The 10,875-nt window shown below is 46.7% G+C and overlaps 1 protein-coding gene and 1 long non-coding RNA gene across 2 annotated transcripts; one reads left to right on the top strand and one right to left on the bottom strand.

Annotated features, from left to right (window-relative positions):
- Nucleotides 1-1,498: 1,498 nt before the first annotated feature.
- Nucleotides 1,499-7,587, bottom strand: CDKN2C (cyclin dependent kinase inhibitor 2C). The gene is made up of 3 exons (XM_069863104.1): nt 7,450-7,587; nt 6,908-7,048; nt 1,499-3,352 (listed from the first exon to the last, which is right to left on the bottom strand). Exons 2-3 carry the CDS (start codon nt 7,034-7,036, stop codon nt 2,978-2,980), a joined length of 504 nt encoding a protein of 167 aa, XP_069719205.1. The 5' UTR covers nt 7,037-7,048; nt 7,450-7,587; the 3' UTR covers nt 1,499-2,977.
- A 329-nt stretch (nt 7,588-7,916) lies between these two features.
- LOC138723746 (uncharacterized) lies at nt 7,917-10,185 on the top strand. The gene is made up of 2 exons (XR_011337916.1): nt 7,917-8,524; nt 9,270-10,185. It is a non-coding gene; the product is annotated as an uncharacterized lncRNA (long non-coding RNA).
- The last annotated feature ends 690 nt before the right edge of the window (nt 10,186-10,875 follow it).

Genomic DNA, 10,875 nt, shown 5'->3' with positions numbered 1-10,875 from the left:
CTGAATCCTGCTACAGCTACACTTTATACTCTATTTCTTCCCATTTTTTTTTCTGTCCTCGCTGCGTTTGTTTCTATTTATACATCTCGTCTCGATGCTGTGTTTATTCCTGGGCTGCGGCAGGACGAGCTCTGCTCCTGGCTGGGGGACTCAATTTTCAGTTGGTTTATCAGGGGAGGTTCAGGCTGAACATTAGGAAAAAATTTTTCACGCAAAGGGTCATTGGGCACTGGAACAGGCTGCCCAGGGAGGTGGTTGATTCACCTTCCCTGGAGGGGTTTAAGGCACGGGTGGATGAGATGCTAAGGGGCATGGTTTAGTGTTTGATAGGAATGGTTGGACTCGATGATTCGGTGGGTCTCTTCCAACCTGGTTATTCTATGATTCTATGATTAAAAAAAATATTCCATTCCATCGCACACGCTGCAATTTTGCATCTCCAGATAAATATAATTGTTGACATTTTCACAAATACATGAATCTGCAAAACTGGAGCTTTTTATGTTGCCAGACTACTACCAAGAAATCACAAAAGTAATTTCTGGAACCACATCCGATATGAGAATCCTTTTTCGGTATAAAGATTCCCTATTGATGAGATTTTCTATTATTTTCAAACCTTCTGCAGGAAGGCTGCCCCACAGCATCACTCCTTGTCACCTGCAGACCCTGTAAGGAGCACGTAACCCACCAGCTGATTTCTTTCCTCGGTTTCCCAGAGGCTTTTTTTTTTCAGTAACTAATAATTTCCTGGGGCAACAGGGAGTAATTTTCACTTTCAAAGTATCTAACTGGGGATTTGAGTTTATAATGTTGTCGCCGATAAGCGGAATGGCTTAGAGAGAAAATGCAGCAGTAAAAGCAAGTAAAACCTACCTTTAAACCAGATTTACTATCGCCTGTGACTCACCCACTAGGGCCACGGGCATGACCGTGGTGTGACACGTCCTGGCTTTGGATGTGAGCTTCTGGCAGGCAATAAAAGCCGCTATTTCTGACAAGGCGGGGCAGTTTTCACAGAAAAGCAGTTTTTCCATTAAGCCGGTACTTAAACTTCGGCTTAGAGTGAATGAAACGCTGATGGAGCTCGGAACGGGTCTGGGATGAGCGGTTCTTAGTAGCGCAGGTGAAAAAATAAGTGAGAAAGTTGTGTATTACCTTTCGGTGCTCTCCTCTGCTGTAGCAGCGACTGCGAGAAATCCCGGTGGTTGCGTGGATTTCTGCTTCGCAGCAGGTGTGGAGAAGGAAGGAGCTTGGAGCATCCTCCAGCACATGAGGACAGGGACACTGCTGGCAACAGAGCCGTCTGGGTCACTGCACCTCGGGGACCTGCGGATTACGTTGCTCGGTTTTAATACCTCGCGTGGTTTTAGTGCTCTTTACACCGGTTATTTTGCGGTTTATTTCCCTAATTGTGCATCCTATGCGCCGTGCTGCTTGGATTAATGATCTCTGGATCCCTTGTGGACAGAAAAATAATAACAAAAGTGTGCAAAGCTTCGTATTTCACAGAGGTTTTTAATCAGAAAACAGCAGTGTGACAGATGATATAGTGAACGTGACAGGCAGTTTCAGCAAATTACTTTTCACTTGAAAACGGTAGTAACTGATGTTGTGGGGCGAAAATTTATTTTTAAGATGTAAAATCTAAAGTAATGTACATCCCCTCCTTTTTAAGTGCTGTTTTAAGTACTATTCATTTTGAATTGATTTTAAACCTTCTATTTTTCGCAATTGAAATTTAGACTATTCAAAATAAAGCACTTTAAACTGCCCATCGGACCGACAACTACACCCTGTACAAACGTTAGAAGTTCCATACTAAACTCTTTCTGACGCTGTGCTGAGTGTCGTTAGCCTCTGTTGTAGCTGGAGAGGTAAATGGGTTTGAGACTGATGAATACTCTCAACTGTATTGCAATGGAAAACTTTCAATGGTTAAATCGTGTTTTAGGTGCAAGCAATAACATAACTTCCCTAATATCAAACGTGCTGCTTCCTAAACATCACCGTATTCAGATAGTCCTGATTTGTGAGATGCATCTATCATGAAAAAAAGTTTATTTCCAGGCAAAACAGAACAGTTGGTGGAAAGCAAATATTTCCTAAAAAGCATCTAAACTGCACTCAGCTTATGAAGCTCCAAGAAAACTTGGTGTTGTTTTGCAGCCTTCGCGTCCTCTTCCTCTGACAGTGGTTCTCTGCTGCTCGTTTTGAAACTAGAAAAAAACTCTTGTTCAGTGTACAGTAAACACGAACTACTGAACTGAGTTGTTTAAAACCTCTGGCGAACAAATACAACCAACAAAACATCACCACTTACACTGTTTCTGGCAACTAAATTCAAAATCAGCTTGAGGAAAGTTTAGATACACAAAGGGGAAAAGTGTCATCTACATTTAGAAAGTAAGTGACCTACTTCTACGAGCTCTTGTTAGTGTCAAAATGCAGCTATTTCCCAAAGCCTCTAAGCGCCATCCTCTGTCCCCAGGCCAAGCAGCCTTGGACTTCAGAGCAGGGAGTTGGAGGTAGCCCCTTAAAAGGCTGTTTTAATGCAGGACTGCGAGCACTTAACCCTGACCGAAGGAAGGGGGGATGCGCTGAGAGGTGGGACAAACCCCAGAAAGCTATTTCTTTTTCTTAAGAAAGTCCAGCAACATTGAGTATGTGAATATGTAGCTCTTGTATTAATGACTTAACACGAATGACCTAAAATATATTGTAAAACTTGATACTGGAAACCTAAGTACGAGCGACCAACATATATACACGGCAGAGTCTGTGAGCAGGTGTAAGAACTTGCAGGGAGTGTGGATTTAAAACATTTCAATTATCTAAAAACTGTTCAATAAAAGAAAAAAAAAGAAAATAATAGAAGCAACGTTGCAACAAATGTTATTAGAAAGAAGGAGGGGGAAAAAAAAAATTAGAAGGCTGAAAGCCTACGTGTCCAAAGGAAAGCATGTCCGAGCCGGGTTTAATTCATGAGCGCAGGGAAGAAGCTGCTGTCCTCCAAGAGCTTGACCACGGCGGATCTCTTGTAGAGCTTGGCCAGGTCGTAGGCGGTGGCCCCCTGCTTGTTCTGGTGGCCAACCTTGCACTCGGGGCTCTCCAGCAGGAATTCCACCACCCGCACGTGCCCCTCCCGGGCTGCCAAGTGCAGGGGCAGGTTGCCCTCGTTATCCTCGATGTTCACATCAGCTTTAAACTCCAGCAGAGTCTGCAAAGTGTCCAGGAAACCCTCTCTGGCTGCATCGTGAATCACGGCGAAGCCAGTACTGTCCTTCAGGTTGGGGTTCGCCCCCTTAATTAGCAACCTCCGGGCAATTTCGGGGTTCCCGAGTTTCATTACCTGCGAAAGAAACAGGAGAGTTGAATTCCGCGGGGGGTGTCTGCTCCAGCACGGGGCTGAGATCCTCAATTCTTGTCCCTGGGTTTTTGTCTCGGTTCAATCCTCATTTAAAACAGGCAGAAGAGCTCCACTATCAAACTAATGAGACATCAGAACATCCATTTTAATGTATTTTTTTTCACTAAACTCGGTGAAATGGTGAAAGATGTTATCATTTCGGTGGTAATAGCTTTCTGTCTCAGAGAGATTAATGTCTGAAACAGGCGGTGTAGAATGAGGATATAATGACTTCTTTTTTTTTTTTTTAACGCGGGTTATCTCTGTTTCTTAACACACGAAAATTAAGTGTGGTTGGGTTTTATTTACCTAAGTATTGAGACACCTTTGCATTACTGTTTAATCTCCTTAAACATCAAATCTAGGGTCTCTGAGGAACAGACATTTTACCACAGCAACAGTAAATGTAGGATGTGTTTTTGTAAGCTTTCAGGTGTTTACATTGTCTGTGCATTATCATAAAACAAATATTTGGGCTGTGCCATAGCTCTGTCTGCTAAGAAAAATAAATGCTGGAAGAAATTTTTCTCCCCAATATTTATGTTTCATTATGTCACTCAAAAAGGAGAAGTTAAGAGGAATGTTTCAAAGTTCCAGAAGTTTTCTTCTAAAACCAGTATATCATATGATGCCTTCATAATTCAATGATAAGTAAACTGTGGCTATACGCTGCTGTTAAAAACATCCCTTTTAAAAACAACAACAACAATAATAATTGAATTTTCTGACTGTTTCTCTCAGAGAAAAAAACAAACAAGCCTTCCTTAGATTTTCTCGATTGCATCATAAAACTATCATAATCAGAACACAAATCTTTCTTATTTGAGACTTAACGGCTTGCACCAATATCCCCCAAATTCTTCCTTTTTTGTTTTCACAAAGATTTTCCAAAAAAATGAACACGATAATGTATACTCTCCAGCCCACAGCAAACATTTTCCTGTTCTCAAAGTTAGCCTCATTGTGAGTGTCAAATTAAAAAAAAAAAATCCCACCTTTTATATTTTCTTAGAAACATACACACTTTTTTTTTTTAAATCTTGTTTTAAAAAAATTATCAGCCTAAATAAGCATTCCAGTGCATTAGATTTATCAAAATGTACAGTTTCTACAGGGGATTTGCTGAAAAACTCCCCTGGTGAAAATTACATATTAGGGTTTTTTTTAAGAAAAGCAAGCTATAATAAATGTAATTACTGCAGCGTTTGGGCCGTAAAGCAGCCCAGTATATTATATCTACAAACAAGAGCAAAAGTGCAGATAAGACAGGGTGGGATTCAGGGAAAGAGATTTTTCTATGCCCCAAGGCTTCCAGCTACATATGTGCCTTTTCTTTCACTTCTTACTGGAGGTGGAAGCGATGTGAAAGAAAACAAGAACATTGTTATCTGTCTTTCTTTAGTAAAATCTGGACATTTTGGTCCCTTTTAGAGGGCCCAGGCTGTATTATTTGTGAATTCAAAATGTGTATTTGGTTTCAGTGGGATTTTTCTGTGTTCAGGCTAGGGAACCGAAGGCTTTGGTTAAAGATGCAGGGGGGAGAAAAATCATATAAAAGGTGATGCTATTGGGACATGGGCTACAACTGTACAGCAGATGCCCTTTATTTCGCAAATTTAACTTGGGAGGGAGGCAGAAAAGAAGGAGAAAGCATTAATTTAATAAGTCTGATGAAGAGCACAAGGACAGGACATATATTTGAGGCCTGCGTAGGTGCACTTCATCAGAAATAAAAAGCACAGAGCAAGACGAGGCAAGCAGCTGCTTAATTAAACATAATGGCAGAAGAAAAATACAAATTAATTTGTATTAATATAGGAATATTCTCTGAGTTTTAATTGAGAGAGAGAGATTACGGAGAGATTATCTCGGTTGTGCAGGGTGCACTGACAGAGAAAGCTCTTTCGAGCGTGGTCATGCACCCACAGCACATTTCAGGATGATACATATTGAAAATAAGTCGAGAGATTCTCCTGTTTTGATTTTTGTTGTGGTTCATTAAGTCAGTTATGATTAGGCAGCGATAAGAAGCATTGTTAGGACACAGATGCGTGTTGAATACAGCTGGATGCGATGTCATTGTGTAAAATATGCCTTAATTCAGGATACGGACAGTCAGCTGCTCTTAGAAAAGAAAATACATTACTGCAGGACAAATCGGTTTTCAGCCCTGGTGTGGAGGGCAAACGAGCGAGCTGAATGTTTCCTGCTTTCTTAAAGAAGTTTGTTTGTGTAACTTTTAAATTTAAATCCTTTCGCTCTCTTAAAAGTGGCTGCGAGTGCCTGCCCTGCCTTGTGATGCCCTATTTAGGTGCTACCAGGACCGAGAGGAGCTCACAGATCTCGAGCTTCAGCAAAACGGTCACAAAAAGGGTCATTCCTGCTTTTTTAGCAAGAGGTGCTTATTTTCCAGCTCGAACATTTTGGTGTTAAGCCAAAAAAGCTGTGAATATCTCGAGCACACTCGCAAGCTCTATGCTGTCTAAAAAAACCCCCAATTTCAGAAATAATTGCCATGGTTTCGGGGGGAGGGGGGAGAGGAGTTAATAAACGATTTTTCTAATATGTGAAATGAAAAAGCCCACTAGCTCCACTTCTACATTTCATTGCTTACACCTTAAGTACAGATAACCACATATTTTTTTTTCCCCCTCCAGACTTATAAATCACTTCTTTCTCTATTCGGCAGGTATTCTAGCCTTTTCGCCACCATTATCTGATATTATTAAAAGCAAAATTTTCATCAGCCCCAATAGTTTGGAGTTGGACGAGTTCCAACTCCTGCCTGCGCAGCCAGACACTTAAAAATTAGGACGTAGCACCCTATACGATCAGAAAGGAAAGAGCTGGAACCGGTGCCCTGCTAGCCGAGCAAGAAAAGCAAAAATTTAAGCCTTAATTATGAATGAAAGGGCAAGCGATTGAGCTGGAAGCCTAACTCGTAGGGCTAACTCTGACTGTACATCGAAGGTTCTGAGCAGCACGCTCCCCAGTGAGAAAGGTCATTCCTCACAAACATCGTAGAAAGGAAAAGTACCACCGAACCGAGGCGAGACACACTTTTAAAGCATATTGCAAGGGGGGGGGGGAAAGAAAAAAAAAAAGGAGGAAAAAAGAGATAAAGCCAAAGCTTCAGAGAAAAGCACATTTGTGTTTACAGACCTGCTATGAAATCCTGCTCACCTAAGCTGATTTCTTTTCATCTCAGCTCTCTCATTCCTTGCCTCCTCCCCACGAAGTTACAAAATATTAGCAAACTCGCAGCCCGTTTGACATTGAGGGTGATCCCCGACTGAAAGAATGGTTTTGACCGCTTTTATTTCAAGTACGTCATTTTAGGGAGTTGGAGCCACCAAAGTTATAAAAAATGGCATCCAACGAGTTTGAAAAAACCACTCGAATTTCATCCACCAGCCTGTTTAAAACGTTGTCTTTTTTGGAAACCCGGGTCACGGAGGTACCAGTGATGAAACAGTTTCTCCCTCTCTGGATACCAACCTGCAGCGCAGTCCTCCCAAATCCATTTTGTGCATTGACGTTTACATTCTTTTGCAACAAATTAGTAAGTTGCACTAGGTCCCCCTTGGCAGCCGCGGACGCCAGCTCGTTCCCAGAAGGCTCGGCCATTCTTTAGGGTGACTGACGATCGGAAAAAAGATGAGATTTGGTTTTTTGGTTTTTTTTTTTTTTGGTTTGTATATATATTTTTTTTTTAACCGGGCATGGCATCGGAGACTGACAGAAGGATTGGGATGGTTAATCTTCTGGAGTAGACCTTGTAGTAAATACTCGTAAAAAACCTCCTTGCCAAGAGCCCGCCCCTAACTCACACGTGATTATTCAGCAAAAGTGCAGCTCCGCTTGAAAGAAGATTTCTTTGCTTCCACATATAGAGTAACTCCTAGTAAAGCCTTTGGCCGCTCTCGGGAGGAAGAGGTTAACAGCTAAGCGATAGATCCTATATGTCACGGGTAACATATAGACACGCACAGCGGGGACTCACTCAGAGCCGAGATCTGGGGGAGGAGAAGGGAACCCACCCTGTTCGCTCGGGCTCGGAGCCTCAGCCGCGGCGGCAGCCCCGGGGAACGCTCTTCGGCGGCGGCGCCCGGCCGAGTCCCGCCCGCTTCTCCCGTTCCATCCCGCGCCGCCGCCGCCTCCGCTCGCCGTGTCCCTCGGCTCCGCGCCGCCGCCGCCGCCTCCCTCCCGCGGCCCCGCGCAGCCTCCGCGGCCCCGGCCGGAGCATCCGGGGCCGGGACGGGCCGCCGGGTGCCGCGGGTCCGTCCTCGCCCGGTCGGGGCGGGCGGTGACAGCCCCGCCGCCTCCTCCCGCGGCTCCTCCGCGAGCTGCACTTGCCGCTCCGCGCCCGCCGCCTCCGCCCGCGGCTTTGCGCTCCCGCTGCTTGGAGCGCCAACAATCGCTACTTCTGTTTCCTACCGACACGAAGCCGGTTTCTCTCTCCTCTCTCTTTTTTTTTTTTTTTTTTCCCCTTTCCTTTTCCTTCCCCCCCCACCTCCTTTTTTTTTTTTTTTTTTTTTTAACCTCATCAGCTTTTTTTGAAAAGAAAAAAATTTGAGCGCTTTTTGAGTTGAAACACCCGCCCACATTTTAACGGCAGAGATTTAAGGAGGCGCCGCGGAGTTCGGCGCAGGAAGGCCTGGAGCGCCGAGCGCCGCCCCGCGCCCGGCCCCGGGCTCCGCGCCCCGCGGAGCAGCGCGGCTGAGGCCTACGGGGAGAGAGAAAGCGGGGAAAATGGAAGAAGAGGTGTTTTATTAATTTTTTTTTTTGGATCGGGGGAGCCGCGGGGTGCCCGGCGCTGCACACCCCCCCCCCCCCCCAACCCGCGGACACGGAGCCGGGGGCAGCCCCGCCGCCCTCGCTCCGCGCCCCGAGGACAAGGTCAAGGCTGAAGGGTCAATGTCGAGTCGCTTGTCGCGCTCCCGCCGCGCTCGGTCGGTTCGAAAGGGCCATTTTGATGGGGGGGAGGGGGGGGGGGACGCGCCCCGCCACCCTGCGGAGGGTGAGGAGGTGGCGGCGGCTCCAGCGCGGAGATGTCATCGCCCTCCTCGGAGCCCCGGGAGAGGCTGGATCCGGGCGCGGCGAAGCCTCCGGGAGGTAAGACGCGGCGCCACGGCTCCCCGAGGAGGAGAGCTGCTCCCCGCCGGCCCGCGTGGAAGCTGCGGGAAAAGCGAATTTGAACGTAAACACGAGCGCTCGGGCGGCTCGGGGAGGGAACGTGCCCGGCGAGGGGAACCGCACCGCCGCCCGGGAGCTCCCGCGGCCGCCTGCTCGGTTTGATCCACCCCCCTCCCCGGCTTGTCCGTGAAAATAGAGAGATGACAAGTCACGAAGCGCCCACGCAGGGAGCGGAGAAAGCGGCCCGGCTCGAATTCCCAGCGGGACGTCCCCGCACGCTCCCGCTAAAGGGGGAAAAGGCCGTTTTTAAGGGCCTCGTGCTGGTGGTTCTCGGCCAGAGGGAAAGGTGTTAACAGTTTAGTAAACAAAAATGTGAATGATAATTTCCCTCAGCGTTAACTCTAGAAATATACGGATATAAATAGCATCTATTTGGAATGGTTGGACTCGGTGATCCGGTGGGTCTCTTCCAACCTGGTTATTCCATGATTCTATGATTCTATGCATTCAAATAGAGTTGCTTTTCTGCGCGAGGAAGGAATTCTATGCAAAATTTCGAATATTCAGTCAGACGGCCCATAAATGCCTTGGTTTGTGACTAATCAGTGCAAAAAATACACAGGCTTTGGTGGTTTTACCTGTTGCTAACTTCTTGCAGAGCTAGACCCGCAGGTCTTACAACAGTGCCCTTTTTTTTTTTTTTTTGGTTTGTTTTATTTTACAGTTCAGAGCGAGGCCCTAATCTTCTGTTAATCACGCCACATAAAAATAATTAAGGAAAGCGTAGCTGGGGTGCTGCAGGCCTTCTGCGAGTGAAGCTGCCTGGCCAGAAAATGCTGTCAAACCTCCCTCACCGAGCGGGTCTGGCAGAAACTGCGGAAAAGTAGCTCGCTAATCCTGGTCATTTTCATTCGGGACTGAGAGAGACACTCCTGAACCAGAAAAAGTTGCCTCAGTCGGCTCCAACATCAGCAGCCAAAACACCTTCGGGGGGAGATATCATCGCCGGGCATTACAAGGGGTAAAGTACCCGGGTACCCCCCGGCTCTCCAGGGTGTCTGGGGCTCATCGAAAGGAAAAAGCCGCCTCGAGTGGCTCGGGGTGCGGGGCTGGGAGCAGGAGAAGAGAGGCTCTCGCTGGGACTCGACCGTGAACTCCCTGCGGCTCGGGGCACGAGCAGCTCTTCACCTTTTCTTCGTGTTCTGGATCGAATCCTTCCTGCTCTGATCTAACAGAGATATCATTATTTAACATATGACTGCAATAGACGCGAACGCCGTGTAACTAATCTTGACAACATACCTATAGCTTCAGTTCATGCCAGGAATTAATTGGCTTTAATCCAATTGCTAAAACTCGCTTTTCAGCCTTTATTACAGTTACTCTCTAGTAATGTGTGGGTGGATTTGTTTGTAATTCAGCACAGGCTGTCCCTGGCATTACACCACGTCTTGTACCTAGAACAGAACCGTCTGTAACATCGGGGGAGGGAAAAAAGGGCAGGTGTGAGGGCAATTATTTTATCACCCCTCCGGTCGGTGGTGGGGAGCTCGACTTGTTAAGCTAACGTCAGCGGGCAATAAAAGCCTCTCGGCGAGCCCTGCCAACACAAACTAGGGCAGGAACACGATAAAATAGAATACCCAGCTTCTCTGACTCTCTGACTGTGCATCTTAAGCGGCGTTTCAGCGTGGCCTCAACCCGCCTGGGGACCCTGAATGACTCCAGCGCCGCCTGACTCCTTCCCCAGCCGCCCTGGAGCTCCGCAGCAGCGACTGCGAACTGGCTTTAAACGACTCTCAGGAACATTCATCTTGGGAACACGGACTCTCCCGAAGGCAGAGTTTTAACTCTCCGGGTCCTGCCGTGCTGTGCCCCTTCGGCTGCTCCCCCCGATGCCAGTTCAGCCGCAGGGAGCTCGCAGGGGCCGAGAAACTCGTCAGAGGAAAACAATCAAGGGCTGCGTTTCCTAAAAACAGCAATAGCTCCATTCATAGATATCATCACGTAACTTTATCAAGTAACACGAAAGGCGCTTGATGTATCTGTGACCTTAGGCAGCTGTGACATCTGTACAAGGAGCAGAGGAAAACACGTTGCGCTGATGGAGAAATCGGTGTCTGAGCGCGTGTTTGTGATTAACGCCGGTGCTAAGGGGGTAGGTGAACGGCACACTTAAAACACACGATTTGTATTACTTAAAAAAACCCAAACAAACAGATTTATTTGTGCTATATAATGCAATCACAGCTTACAGTGCCGGAGCGCTAAGCTTGAGCGAGGGCCGCTGTGCAGATCACGGTCCGTTGGCTCGGAAACCTGTGAAAAAC

Source organism: Phaenicophaeus curvirostris, chromosome 8 (assembly GCF_032191515.1).
Source record: "Phaenicophaeus curvirostris isolate KB17595 chromosome 8, BPBGC_Pcur_1.0, whole genome shotgun sequence".
Lineage (NCBI taxonomy): Eukaryota > Metazoa > Chordata > Aves > Cuculiformes > Cuculidae > Phaenicophaeus > Phaenicophaeus curvirostris.
Note: the sequence above shows the minus strand (reverse complement) of the source record. Positions and strands in the feature narration are given on the sequence as shown.